Genomic DNA, 15,015 nt, shown 5'->3' on the forward strand with positions numbered 1-15,015 from the left:
GTAACAAAGTTACTTTAACGTCACACATATAAAATTTATTTTATTGTCTGCATAAAGCCAATTCTCTAATGTGTATTTATACCATAACCTCTGCCCTGTGCTCCTGCTCCCGTTAATCTTTGTTAAAGTCCTTTATTCAGCTTTTAATAAGGGAGTTTTTCATTAGAGCACGGGGGAACTGGGAGCACTGGGGGGAACTGGGAGCACTGGGAGTGAACTGAGAGCGCTGGGAGTAAACTGGGGGCACTGGGAATGAACTGGGAGCACTCAGGGAGTGAACTGGGAGCACTGGGGTGTTGCCAGGATTTTTAGTGAAAAAGCCTCTGCTAGGATTTTTCCTGTCCTGAGGAGCTGAGGGCCTCAGGAAAGAAATGTAAACAATAACTGTCTGCTGCTGTGGAGTGCCACAGGTGAATCTTCCATTGGTCCATGTGGATTGTTTTCAATTAGTGACCAATCACAGCCAACTGTGCCAAGGCTGTGAGCAGTCACAGGACTTTTGTTATTCATTCTTGTTCTATTCTTGTCTTTGTAGCCTTCTGATCTCTTCTCTCTGTTCTTTTTAGGATAGTTATAATGTAGCATTTTAGTATAATATATATCATAATAAATCAGCCTTCTGATCAACATGGAGTCAAGTCTCGTGTCCTCGCACCAAGAGTCCAAGTCAAAGCAACAATTGGTGACCCCTGGACGTGTGAAACTGATGGTCACCCCAAGAGTGACCATGGAATCTAGCCTGGAGCTGAAGAAACGAGACCCTGAAGATGGGCAGAGTTCACAGCCAAGGCAAGCAGGAGAACCTGTTGGACTTTCCTGGACATTGTGTCCAGAGACCGCAGAGCAGCAGAGCTGCACAGCTGGATCCACAAGGACACTGTCTAAAGGTACTGTTATTTTTTCCCTTTCTGAAGATCCTGCCATTCGCAAAAGGTGGGAGGAAAGTTGGGAAAAGGTACCTTCGGAAGCTCAGGTTCCGTTTACTGCGTCAGAGGAGAAAGTTATTAAATTCTGGTGCAGATGGGGACACAGGAACAGAATTCCTTATCATCAGTGGGAGAGAGATTGTTATGAGTTTTTCAAATGGGCAAAATTTCATAGATTTTTTACAAATGTCGTCTACTCCCTTGATTTCGATTTATGGGAGCTCATGGACGCTGCTTTTCATTGGGCACTAGGCCAGGGTGTTGGGTACCCAGAGGTGTTTCTAGTGCACATATACATTTATCTTTTTAATTTGAAAACATTGCACAATGCGAGGGACATCCTGGCTCAGGCGCGCAGTCGCTTGCTGTCCCCGCCAGCTTCAGCACGAAAGAAGCCTCTCAAAGAAGACGAACCGCGGGTTTGCTGCCCCCCCGCACAGCCCACAGCTGAGCAAAAGTTTTTCTCTGCTCCCTCGGAGCAAACAGATCTGCCTTCCCCCCCCGCTCCTTCTCTTGGGGGGGATGGGGAGCCGAGCCCGCCGCTTTCCGGGCCGGCCCCGCCCGCTCCACCGCGGAATTCTCCGCTTCCCCCACCCCGGGAGGGGGCGGATCCGGCTCCGCCTCAGCCAGCCCCGCGGGAGGCGCCGGACCCCGCGGCTCCGCCTCAGCCAGCCCCGCGGGAGGCGCCGGACCCCGCGGCTCCGCCTCAGCCAGCCCCGCGGGAGGCGCCGGAGCCGGAGGCTCCGCCTCAGCCGGCCCCGCGGGAGGCGCCGGAGCCGGAGGCTCCGCCTCAGCCGCCCGAGCCAGCTCCGCCGGCTCTGATGACTGCGCCTGCGCCGCGGCACCCGGAACCGCCTCCCGCCGATCCGCCCGTGTTGCCAGGCAGCGCGATCAACAACAGTGATTCCCCGGCTGTGCTGCTGTCCCCGGGAGCTGCAGGAGCTGCCTCCGTGTCTTCTTCTTTCTCTGCATCCCAGCCGGCAACTGAATTCGCAACGGTGCAGGCGGCGCCGGCGAGAGCCGACCCCGCTCCGAGCCCGCCGCCCCCGCCTGTCCCGCCGCTCCCTGCCGATCCAATTGCAGTGCAAGAGCTTGCCGAGAATGGTGCTGAGCCCACGGGATCGCCTCAAGAGCCGACACCAGCGCCCGTGCTGCCCGCACCACCCACCCCAGTTGTCCCGCAGGTTTTTGAAGCCCCGTCATTCGCATCAGACCCTGCGAAGAGCCTGTCCTTCCGTGGAGGAGGCGTGGCCCTCCAGCTGACTGCAGGAGCAGTTCGGCTGGCTGTGTTCAAAATCAGTATGGTTTCTGGGTCATTTCGTGTGTGGTCGGGGGCTTCTCCCTGGGGGTTGGGGTGCCTGCCTTCCCCCGAGCGCCCCAGCGGCGTGGGGGAGTTGGCTCCTGTGGCATCTGCCTCTGGTTCCCAGCCCAGTGGGGATGGTGGTGCCGAGGGGCAGAAAGCAGGAGCAGTGGCATTTTCATTGCAGGAGCAAGAAAGACAGAGCAAAGCAAGCATTGCTCGCTTGCTCTGGGGACAAGAAACCCTCAGATCTGGGATGACAATTCCTGAGAAAGCTTCTCTTCCCGAGCTGCCGGTGTGCACTGGTGCCGCTGGGGGGAGGAAGCAGTGGGTCATTTCTGCTCTCAGGACGCTGGCAGCATGGTCCTGCCAGATTCTGAGCACACAGAGCCCGCCTCACAGGCTGGTTCTGGGCCATTTGGCTCATTTCCCTGGGCTGGGGCCACCGCCCCGTCCAGTGCTGGGTTTGGGGACTTTGCTTTCCCCGCAGGGACCTGGGCCACCATTCTGTGAGCCAGGTCTGGGTTCTCTGGTCCGCCCACCAGGACCAGGGCCACCCAAAGGTCCTAGAGACCCTCTGCTGCTGCTACTCTTCTTCTGATCAAAAAAAAAAAAAAAAAAAAAAAAAAAAAAAAAAAAAAAAAGAAAAGTGGAAAGAGCTAGCAGCTCAAAAGCATTGAAAAGCCAAAAGTTAGCCTCAGCCCAAGTGGTTCAATGAAGGGCTGTGGCCAGGGCATTCCAGAGAATTTTCTCTGAATTGTTTCATGACTGACAATGAATTGTTTGCTAATTCTTGGTTTTCTTTAGCAGTTCTTTGTTTCAGGATTCTGCAAGCCTGTTTCAGGACCAAAGGGGACTTCCAGAGATGTCCAAGAAGAACATCTTCAGTCCATGGACTCTGTCCTGAAATTCAGCTGTTTGGACTTGAAACAATGAACTTTCTCTGCATGTTTTTTGCATTTTCTTATATTTTAAGATTGTTATAGTGATATGATATAATTAGATGTTTGATAGGTGAAGAATTTCCCTGAATGTTCTACAGGTGAAGAATTTCCCTGACCATTCCACATCAGCAGATGATTGAGATTTTGATTGGCAACAGATGAACCTCAAGAGGTGTTGTTCTCTCTTCTGCAAGGGCCCAGTAGAAGAGATTGCAAACATTTCTTTTTCTATTTAATTTAATAATTTAAAAGGGTGAGATGTTGCCAGGATTTTTAGTGAAAAAGCCTCTGCTAGGATTTTTCCTGTCCTGAGGAGCTGAGGGCCTCAGGAAAGAAATGTAAACAATAACTGTCTGCTGCTGTGGAATGCCGCAGGTGCATCTTCCATTGGTTCATGTGGATTGTTTTCAATCAGTGACCAATCACAGCCACCTGTGCCAAGGCTGTGAGCAGTCACAGGATTTTTGTTATTCATTCTTGTTCTATTCTTGTCTTTGTAGCCTTCTGATCTTCTTCTCTCTGTTCTTTTTAGGATAGTTATAATGTAGCATTTTAGTATAATATATATCATAATAAATCAGCCTTCTGATCAACATGGAGTCAAGTCTCGTGTCCTCGCACCAAGTGTCCAAGTCAAAGCAACACTGGGGGGAACTGGGAGCACTGGGGGGAACCAGGGAGTCCTACTGGGAGCTCTGAAGAGAACTGGGAGCACTGGGTGTGAACTGAGGGCACTGGGAGTGAGCTGGGAGCACTCAGGGGGTGAACTGGGAGCACTGGGAGTGAACTGGGAGCACTTAGGGGGTGAACTGGGAGCACTCAGGGGATGAACTGGGAGTGAACTGGGAGCACTGGATGGCACTGGGAGCACTGAAGTCAGGCTGGGAGTGATGCGGGGATGGCACTGGGAGCACTGGTCGGAACTGGGATTGGGGATGCGCTGGGAAAGGGAGACCCCGGGAATGAGGGACCCCAGGAATTAAGGGACCCGGGGAATGAGGGACTCTGAGAATGAGGGACCCCGGGAATTGAGGGACCCTGGAACTGAGGGACCCCGGGAATGAGGGACCCCGGGAATGAGGGACCCGAGAATTGAGGGAGCCGGGAAATGAGGGACCCTGGGAATTGAGGGACCCGGGAATTGAGGGACCCCGGGAATTGAGGGACCCCGGGAATGAGGGACCCCGCGAATGAGGGACCCGGGAATTGAGGGACCCTGGGAATGAGGGACCCGGGGAATGAGGGACCCTGGAACTGAGGGACCCTGGGAATGAAGGACTCTGGGAATGAGGGACCCCGCGAATGAGGGACCCGGGAATGGGATGGACGGGACCCAGGTGATCCAGGGCCGATCCCGGGGGTCCCGGGGCAATTCCCAGGGATTCCCCGCCCCCGCCGCGTCCCTCGGGCACTTTCGCGCCTCCCAAACGGCGCCTCTGGGATCTGCCCAGCGACTGGTGACGTCACGGATGCTGCCGGCTGCCATTGGCTGCCGCGCGGCGGGGGCGCCAATGGCGAGCAGGGGCGGGGCCGGGGCGGAGCCGCGCGGCGGCTCCAGCGCTGGGTCTGGGGGCGCTCCGGGGACAGCGAGGGGACAGAGGGACCCCGGCACCGGGACCCCCCCAACTCCCGGGCACGGGGACCCTCCCGAGCCTCTGCTCCTGGGCACGGAGACCCCCTGCTCTCCCTTCTCCGCCGCCGGGACCCCCCTGTGCCCCCTTACCCCGAACCGGGACCCCCGACCCGCCCGTTCCCGGGCACGGGCGCCCTCGGCAGCCGCTGTTTGCTGGCACTGCGAGCCTCCTGCACAGCCCGGACCCCCCTTCTCTTCTCTCGGGGCACCCCTGGAACCTCCTCCAGCCTTCCATTATGGACCCCTTGAAGCTCCCGCTCGCCCCCCACGGGACCCCCGGCAGCCCCCAGTGCGCTCCGCTCGCCGAACCCCAAACCCGGGGGCTGCTCTGGCTGCTGCCAGCCTGGAGGGCACCCTGAGCCCCCCGGGGCACAGCGATGGGGGATGGAGCCAAGCCGCACCTCGAGATTGGCAGATTGCATTCTTAGCACAGAGCAGGAGCCGGGGGGTCCCCAAGGCCGGGGGTCCCAGAGGCCGGGGGTCCCAAAGGCCGGGGGTCCCCCAAGGCCGGGGGGGTTCCACAAAAGGCTGGGGGTCCCCAAAGGCCGGGGGTCCCAGAAGCCGGGGGTCCCAAAAGGCCGGGGGGGTCCCCAAAGGGCGGGGGGTCCCGAAGGCCGGGGCTCCCAAAAGGCCGGGGGGGTCCCAGAAGCCGGGGGTCCCCAAAAGCCGGGGGGGTTCCCCAAAGACCGGAGGGGTCCCCAGAAGCCGGGGGTCCCAAAAGGCCGGGGGGGTCCCCAAAGGGCGGGGGTCCCGAAGGCCGGGGCTCCCAAAAGGCCGGGGGGGTCCCCAGAGGTCGGGGGTCCCCAAAAGCCGGGGGGGTCCCCAAAGACCGGAGGGGTCCCCAGAGGTCGGGGGTCCCCAAGGCCGCTCCCCGCTCCCCCAGCAGCCGAGCTTTGCCCGATCGGGAGATTTTAAGGAGCGAAGGCGCCGGCGCTCATTGGCTCCAGGCGGCAGAACTTGTGATTAATGAACACCGCGGCTCCCGCCGCTGCCTCCCCTCCCAGCGAACCGTCCGGGGCAGCTCTTCCCTCCCGGGCCGCGCTGCGGGGCCGGGGCCGGGCCGGGAGCGCTGGCTCGGGGCCGGCGGAGCCCGCGCTGCCATCTCCCGCTGCCGCCGCCTCCTCGTCCTCAGGAGCGGCCCAGCCCGAGCGCTCGGAGCTGCCAACATCGCCCGACAGCGACGGGGACAGCGACGGGGACAGCGACGGGGACAGGGACGGGGACAGCGACGGGGACAGGGACGGGGACAGCGACGGGGACAGGGACGGGGACAGGGACGGGGACAGGGACCGTGACAGTGACAGTGACAGTGACAGCGCAGACCCAACCCACACCCCTCCCCGCACAGCCCAGCCTGGCCCAGCGGGGTCCCCAAAACCCCCCGGTCCCTGTCACTCCTGGGGGCCTCTGTCCCCCCAGTGCTCCCAGTATCCCCCCAGTGCCCCCAGTATCCCCCCCCCCAGTGCTCCCAGTGCCCGCCCAGTCCCCCAGTATCCCCCCAGTGCTCCCAGTATCCCCTCCCAGTGCTCCCAGTATCCCCTCCCAGTGCTCCCAGTATCCCCCCCAGTGCCCCCAGTATCCCATGTGCCACGCCCAGTGTCCCCAGTATGACAGTTCCCCCCAGTGCTCCCAGTATCCTCTCCCAGTACTCCCACGTCCCTCGAGTTCCCCCAAGATCCTCCCCAGTGCCCCCCAGCGCCCCTCCAGTGCTCCCAGTATCCCTTTCCAGTGCCCCCCCCAGTGCTCCCAGTGCCCCCCCAGTGCCTCCCCCCAGTGCTCCCAGTGCCCCCCAGTACTCCCAGTGTCCCCCGTGTCCCTCCCAGTCCCCCCCAGTGCTCCCAGTAACCCTTCCCAGTCCCCCCAGTCCCCCCAGTACCTGGCTGCTCCCGGGCTGGGGGGCGGCGCTGGGGCCGGGGGGGCCCCGGGGGGCTGCGGGGGGGAGGGGCAGAGATCAGAGGGGGAGGGGGAGGTCCCACCCCAAACTGGGGGAGTGGGGGAGGGACTCCGAGGATTTTGGGGGGGTCTCGGTTAAAGGGGAATTGGGGGGGTGAATTTTGGGGGTCTGGGGGGGTTGGGGGGTCCTGGGGCGGTTGGGGAGGGCAAAGGGGGAGTTTTGGGGGAGTCCCGGCCCTGGGGGGTCTGGGGGGGGCGGGGCCCAGAGATGGGGTTTGGGGGGGGCTGGGGATTGTTCTGGGGAGGGGGGCAATTTTGGGGGGGTTATTTTGGGGAGGGGGATTCTTTGGGGGGTGGGGATTATTTCGGGGAGCTCTTTTGGGATGGGGATTTTGGGGGGATATTTGGGGGAATGGATTATTTTAGGGAGGGGGATATTTTGGGGGAGTGGGGATTATTTGGGGTGGGGGATGGTTGGGAGTTACTTTGGGGACTGGGGATTATTTGGGGAGGGGGATTATGTTGAGGGCATTATTTTGGGGGGCCAGGGATGACTTTGGGGGGTCCCTCACCTGTCCGGCCGTGCACGAGCCAGAGCCCCCCCGCCAGCGCCGCCCCCACCACGAAGGCACCGAAGGAAACGGCGGCCACGGCCCCGGGGGGCACGGGGGGGGCTGGGGGGGCAGCGTCAGCCCCCCAATGCCGTGACCCCCCAAATCGGGGAGCCGGGATCCCCCAAACTCGCCCCTAAACCCCCCCGGGGCCAGAGACCCCCGAATTCCCCCCTAACGCCCCCCAAAGGACTCCGGGGTTCGGGACCCCCCAAAAGGGAAACCAGAGCCCCGAGACCCCCCCCCCAGCCCCCCAAAATCCCCCAGGAAAGACCCAACGATCCGGGATCCCCCCAAGCCCCACCCCCCAAAGGGACTGAGCAGTTCGGGACCCCCCCGCAGCCCCCCAAAGCCCCCCCAAGGGGTCCGGGAACCCCCAAAATCCCCCCTCCCCCAAAAGGGACCCAGGAGTTGGGGGACCCCCTCCCCCAAAAAGAGCCGGGGGTCTCCTCCCCATCCCCCAACCCCCCCCGGGAAGAACCGAGGGCTCCGGGACCCCCCCCAAAAGGACAATCGGGGCTCCGGGACCCCCAAAATTCCCCCAGTCCCGGGGGTCCCGGTGCCCCCCCCCATTCCCGGCACTCACCCGCGGGGGGGTCCCGGGGCCGCTCCGGGGGTGGGGGCGGGGGGGCGCAGGAGGGGCGGGGGCGGCGGGAGCGGCAGCGGGGGGAGCCCCGGGGGGGCACCTGGGGGGTGAGGGGCGGTTACTGGGGGGCACCGGGAGCGGGGGGTCCCTCCTGCCCGCGGGGGGGGGGATTTGGGGGTTCCGGTTGTGGGGGGTGGTCCCGGTTTGGGGAGGGGTCCCGGCTTGGGGAGGGGTCCCGGTTGTGCGGGTGGTGTCCCTTGGTCTCTGCCAGGGGGTCCCGGATCACGGGCGGTCCCCAGGGGGGTCTCGGTTGGGGGTCCCGGGGGGTTCGGGGGGTTTGGGGGGTTTGGGGGGTGGGTCCCCGCCCGGGGGTCTCGTGGGGGTGGTCCCAGTTGGGGGTCCCGGGGTTGGAGCGGAGTTCGGGGTCCGGGGGGTCCCGAGGGGGGGGTCCCGGGGGTGTCCCCGCCCGGGGGTCCCGTACCGGGCGCGGGGGGTGGCGGGTGTCCCCAGTGTCACCACGATCGGGCGGGTCACGGTGCGCAGCGCGCGCCCGGGGGCCGGAGCGGGGGCGCGCCCGGGGGGAGGGGCCTGAGCCCGAGGCTCCGCCCCCTCGGCGGGGACAGGGCTCGGCCCGGCACTGGGGGAGGGGCGGGGTTAACGGGGGGACCGGGGGGCGACACCTCCCGAGGCCCCGTGTCCCCCTGTCCCGGTGCTGCCACGGCCCCGCTCCCGCTGTGCCCTGTTCCCGGTGTGTCCCCAGCGTGTCCCACTCCCGGTTCAGGGCTGCCCCCCGTCCTGCTGTCCCCATTCCCAATATTCCCCATTCCCAGCGTCCTGTTATCCCATGTTATGCCGTTATTGCTATCCCGTTATCCCATCCCTGTTACCCCATTATCCCATTGCTATCCCTGCTGTCATCCCATTATCCCATCCCCATTATCCCATTCCCGATGTCCCATTATCCCATCCCCATTATCCCATTCCCGATGTCCCATTATCCCACCCCTGCTATCCTCGTTATCCCATTCCCGTTATCCCATCCCCATTACCCCATTACTGTTATCCCACTGCTGTCTCACTGTTGTCCCACTGCTATCCCATTATCCTGTTATCCTTGTTGCCCCACCCCCATTACCCCGTTATCCCATTGCTATCCTGTTATCCCATCCCCGTTGTCCTGTTATCCTGCTATCCCATTGCTATCCCAGTTCTGTTATCCCGTTATCCCGTTATCCCATTGCTATTCCACTCCTGTTATCCCATTATCCCATTATCCCATTGCTATCCCGTTATCCTATTGCTATCCCATTATCTCATTCCCATTATCCCATTCCTGTTATTCCACTGCTGTCCCACTGTTTTCCCATTGCTATACTCTTATCACCGTTATCCCACCCCCGTTATCCCAATATCCCATTGCTATCCTGTTATCCCATCCCTGTTATCCTGTTATCCCATTATCCCATGGCTATCCTGTTATCCCATCCCTGTTATCCTGTTATCCCATTATCCCATGGCTATCCTGTTATCCCATCCCTGTTATCCTGTTATCCCATTATCCCATTGCTATCCTGTTATCCCATCCCTGTTATCCTGTTATCCCAATATCCCATCGCTATTCCACCCTTGTTATCCCATTATCGCATCTCCGCTATCCCGCTATCCCATTTCTATCCCGTTATCCTGCTATCCCACTATCCCACTGCTATCCCGTTATCCCATTATCCCACTGCTATTCTGTTATCCCGTTATCCCAGCCCCGTTATCCCATTATTCCATCTCTACTCTGTTATCCCATCCTCATTATCCATCGCTGTCCCACTCCCATTATCCCATTATCGCATCCCCATTACCCCGTTATCCCATGCCCCTATCCCACCCCCATCATCCCATTATCCCATTGTCCCCGCTGTCATCCCATTATCCCATTGCTATCCCGCTGTTATCCCACCCCCGTTGTCCCATCACTATTCCCGGTATCCCATCCCTGCTATCCCCCTGTCCCACTGTGGCCCCCCGCCATCCCACTGTTATCCCATCGCTATCCCCGTATCCCATTCCCATTATCCCATCCCCATTATCCTGTTATCCATCCCTGTTATCCCATCACAACCCCATTCCCATTATCCCACCCCCCATCCCCGTTATCCCACTGCCATCCACTGTTATCCCATTTCTATCCCATTATCCCATCTTTGTCCCACTATCCCATCTCTGTCCCGTTATCCCATCCCGTTATCCCATCCCCGTTATCCCACCCCGTTATCCATCTCTGTCCCGTTATCCCATCCCCGTTATCCCACCCCTGTTAGCCCGTAATGCCATTGCTATCCCATTACCCCATTCCCATTATCCCACTGCTGTCCTGTTATCCCGCTCCCGCTATCCCACCCCCATCATCCCCGTTATCCCATCGCTATCCTGCCGTTACCCCGTTATCCCATTCCTGTTATCCTGTTACCCCATTGTTATCCCGTTATCCCATCACTATCCCGTTACCCCATCCCCGTTATCCCATTACCCCACTCCCATTATCCCATCCCCGTTATCCCATCGCTATTCCGCTGTTATCCCACCCCTGCTATCCCATTATCCCATTCCCGTTATCCCATTATCCCGTTATCCCACCACTATCCCCGTTATCCTGTCATTCCTGCTATCCCGTTATCCCATCACTGTCCCGTTATCCCATTCCTGTTAGCCTATCGCTATCCCGCTGTTATCCCACCCCCGTTATCCCATCACCATCCTGTTATCCCGTTATCTCATTATTCCCATTACTGTCCTGTTAGCCCATCCCTGTTATCCCGTTATCCCACTCCTGGTATCCCAGTCCCGTTGTTATCCCATCCCCGTTATCCCAGTCCCCATTATCGCCGTATTCCCATCACTATCCTGTTATCCCACCCCTGTTATCCCACCGCTGTCCCGTTATCCCCCTCCCGTTATCCCGTTATCCCATTGCTACCCCATTCCCGTTATTCCATCCCCGTTATCCCTTTCCCATCGCTGTCCTGTTATCCATCCCCGTTATTCCACCCCCGTTATCCTCCTCCCATTATTCCGTTATCCCACCACTGTCCCGTTATCCCATCCCTGTTATCCCACCCCGTTATCCCATTATCCCATCCCCGTTATCCCGTTATCCCGCTGTCCCGTTATCCCACCGTTATCCCGTTATCCCACTCCCGCTGTCCCGTTATCCCACCCCACTGTCCCGTTATCCCACCCCGTTATCCCACCCCGTTATCCCGTTATCCCACCCCGTTATCCCGTTATCCCGCTCCCACTGTCCCGTTATCCCACCATTATCCCGTTATCCCACCCCGTTATCCCGTTATCCCACCATTATCCCGTTATCCCACCATTATCCCGTTATCCCACCCCGTTATCCCGTTATCCCATCCCGTTATCCCACCCCCGTTATCCCGTTATCCCACCCCCGTTATCCCGTTATCCCACCCCGTTATCCCGTTATCCCGCCCCCGCTGTCCCGCGGTGCCCCGGCCCGCCGCCGCTGCCGGGCCGGTACCGTGGGCAGCCCGGGGCGGGGTGCCGGTGCCGGTGCCGGTGCCGGTGCCGGTGCCGGTGCGCGGGGGCCGCGGCAGAGGCGCAGGCGGCAGTGCAGGAACTGCAGCGGCTCCGGGAACCGCGCCGGGAGCACGAACGAGCCCCGGAGCCGCCGCCGCGCCCGCCCCGCGCCGCAGCCGCCCCGCAGCACCACGAGCGGGCCGCGGCACCGGGGGGGACCCCGGGGGGGCCCGGGGACGAGCGCGGCGACACGAAACAGCGCGGGAGCGAGAAACCGAGCCCGGGGGGAGCGCGGGACAGCGACACTGCGGGGACACGGACAGGGACAACGGGGGTCACAGGGACAGCGACACCTGCGGGGACACGGACAGGGACACGGGGGGTCACAGGGACAGCGACACCTGCGGGGACACGGACAGGGACACGGGGGGTCACAGGGACAGCGACACCTGCGGGGACACGGACAGCGACAGGGACGGGGGGTCACGGGGACAGAGACACCGGGACAGGGACAGGGACACGGGGGGTCTCAGGGACAGCGACACCTGCGGGGACACGGACAGGGACACGGGGGTCACAGGGACAGCGACACCGGGACAGGGACAGCGACAGGGACGGGGGGTCACAGGGACAGCGACACCGGGACAGGGACACGGACAGCGACACCTGCGGGGACACGGACAGGGACACGGGGGCTCACAGGGACAGTGACACCTGCGGGGACACGGACAGCGACAGGGGCGGGGGGTCACAGGGACAGAGACACTGGACAGGGACAGCGACAGGGGGGGTCACAGGGACAGCGACACCGGGACAGGGACACGGACAGCGACAGGGGAATCACAGAGGGGACAGCGACACCGGGACAGGGGAGTCACGGGGGGACAGCGACACCTGCGGGGACACGGACAGGGGACACGGGGGGTCTCAGGGACAGCGACACCGGACAGGGGACAGGGGGGGTCGGCAGGGAGCACACGGGGATCGGGACCCCCCGTTCCTCCCTCCCCTGCAGGAACACGCCCCCCCCGCCGTGTCCCCTCTGTCCCCTCACCTGCAGGAACACGGTCCCCTCCCCTGTCCCCGTGTCCCCTCCCCTGTCCCCGTGTCCCCTCCCCTGTCCCCGTGTCCCCTCACCCTGCAGGAACACGCGTCCCCCCGCGGGCACCGCTCTCGGTCCCGGGGCCGGCCCGAACTCGGGGGAGGGGGCGACGTCCAGGCGGAGCCGGGGGGGGCGGGGCGGGCACCGGGGCTGGGGGGCGGAGTCAGCGCGGGCTCCGCCCCAGTGCCACCAGTGACCCCCAGTAACCTCCCAGTGCCACCAGTGACCCCCAGTACCACCAGTGACCCCCAGTGCCCTCCCAGTGACCTCCCAGTGCCACCAGTGACCCCCAGTGACCTCCCAGTGACCTCCCAGTGCCACCAGTAACATCCCAATGACCCCAGTAACCTCCCAGTGCCACCAGTAACATCCAGTGACCCTCCCAGTAACCTCCCAGTGCCACCAGTGACCCCCAGTACCACCAGTGACCCCAGTAACCTCCCAGTGACCTCCCAGTGCCACCAGTGACCCCCACTGACCTCCCAGTGACCCCAGTGACCCCCAGTGACCTCCCAGTGCCACCAGTAACATCCCAGTAACCTCCCAGCAACTTCCAGTGTCCCCTCCCAGTGTCCCCAGTGCTCCCAGTGCTCCTCAAGCCCTCCCAGTGCTCCCAGTTCCCCCCAGTGCTCCCAGTTCCGCACTTCACCCCGGGCTGGTCCCCGCTGCAGCGCGGCCTGGGGGCTCCCGGGGGGGACACTGGGGGTCCGGGGGGGACACTGGGGGTGCCGGGGGTCCCGGGCTGGGGGCGGGGTCACCCCACGGCCAGCCCGGGGGGGGGTCCTGGGGGTGGTGGCACCTCTGGGTGTCCCCTCCAGGCCACCCGGGCCCCTCCCCCCCGACATCCAGGACCCCTCCCCGTGCCCTGGGCTCCCCCCAGTGTCCCCCCCGGGTCCCCAGTGTCCCCCCAGGACACCCAGGACCCCTCCCCTGGGACCCCTCTCCTGTCCCCCCCATCCCCTCCGTGTCCCCCCCATGCCCCCTGTCCCCCCCATCCCCCCTGTCCCCCCTGTCCCCCCCTGTCCCCTCTGTCCCCCCCACCTGCGGGCCCCCCCCCCGGGCAGGAGGAGGATGAGGATGAGGAGGGGGAGGGTCCGGGGGCGCTCGGTGCGCTGCCATCCTGTCCCCGCTGTCCCCAAGGTGTCCCCGCGGCTCCCGCCCACGCTGGGGGGATGTCCCCGTGTCCCCTCCCCCCCCCGTTGCCCCCGGTGACACCCTTGGGCCGCGAGGACGTCAACGGGGGTGGCACCGAGAGCCCCCGCGCGTCCCTGATGTGCCACCAGTGTCCCCGCCCCGATGTCCCCAGTGCCCTCCCCACCCCCTCCCCGGTGTCACCTGGATCCCCCAGCTGTCCCCAACCCTCCCCGGTGTCACCTGGATCCCCTGCTGTCCCTGCTGTCCCCAACCCTCCCCGGTGTCACCTGGATCCCCCAGCTGTCCCTGCTGTCCCCAACCCTCCCCGGTGTCACCTGGATCCCCCAGCTGTCCCCCCGTGTCCCAAACCCCCTCCCCCGCGTGGCCTCTGCACCCCTCCTGTGCCCGTGTCCCCCCCCCATGTCCCCGGTGTCCCCTGTGCCATCCCTTCCTGTATCCCCAATGTCACTCGTGTCCCTCTGCTGCCCCTGTCCCCATCCCGATGTCCCCAAGGTCCACCTGTGCCATCCCCCATCTGTGTCCCTGTCCCCAATGTCCCATCTCTCGTGTCCCCAATGTCCCCACCCTCCACTTTCCCATCCCTGTCCTCACTGTCCCCATCCCAGTGTCTCCATGTCGCCATCCCCTCCTTCCCAATGTCCCAGTGTCCCCAATGTCACCCCTGTGCTTCCCCATGTCCCCATCCCCATGTCTCAGTGTCCCCAATGTCCCCATGTCCCCATCACCCATGTCCCAGTGTCCCCAGTGTCTCCCCTCCCCATCCCAATGTCCCCATCCCAATGTCTCCCATATTTTCCCATGTCCCCACTCTCCCATGTCCATCCCAATGTCCCAGTGTCCCCAATGTCCCCATCCCCACTCTCCCATGTCCATCCCAATGTCCCAGTGTCCCCAATGTCCCCATCCCCATGTCCCAGTGTCCTCGTTTCCTAATGTCCCCCCAGTGTCTCCCCTCCCCGTCCCAATGTCCCCATCCCAATGTCCCCATCCCGATGTCCCCCATATTTTCCCATGTCCCCACTCTCCCATGTCCATCCCAATGTCCCCCAATGTCCCCTCAGTGTCCCCAGAGCCTGACGCCGACGCAGCCCCTCAGGTTCCACATGCGCATTTATAATAATAATAATTAATAATAATAATTAATAATAATAATTAATGAGGGTGATGGGAGGCGGCGCCGCCCGCGCCCCCAATGCACTAAACTGCACCTGCTGGCCTGGGGGACAGCGGGGACACGGCGGGGACACGGCCGGCCCTGATTGTCACCGTGCCACCACGGCCCCGGCAGCCGGGGCCACCCCGGGCCGTGTCCCCAGTGTCACATCCCGGTGTCA

The 15,015-nt window shown here is 62.4% G+C and overlaps 1 protein-coding gene across 1 annotated transcript; it reads left to right on the top strand.

Annotated features, from left to right (window-relative positions):
* Window positions 1–492: 492 nt before the first annotated feature.
* Window positions 493–4,489, top strand: LOC135288694 (uncharacterized). The gene is made up of 2 exons (XM_064402071.1): window positions 493–2,225; window positions 3,037–4,489. Exons 1-2 carry the CDS (start codon window positions 629–631, stop codon window positions 3,210–3,212), a joined length of 1,773 nt encoding a protein of 590 aa, XP_064258141.1. The 5' UTR covers window positions 493–628; the 3' UTR covers window positions 3,213–4,489.
* Window positions 4,490–15,015: the final 10,526 nt, after the last annotated feature.

Source organism: Passer domesticus, chromosome 34 (genome assembly GCF_036417665.1).
Source record: "Passer domesticus isolate bPasDom1 chromosome 34, bPasDom1.hap1, whole genome shotgun sequence".
Lineage (NCBI taxonomy): Eukaryota > Metazoa > Chordata > Aves > Passeriformes > Passeridae > Passer > Passer domesticus.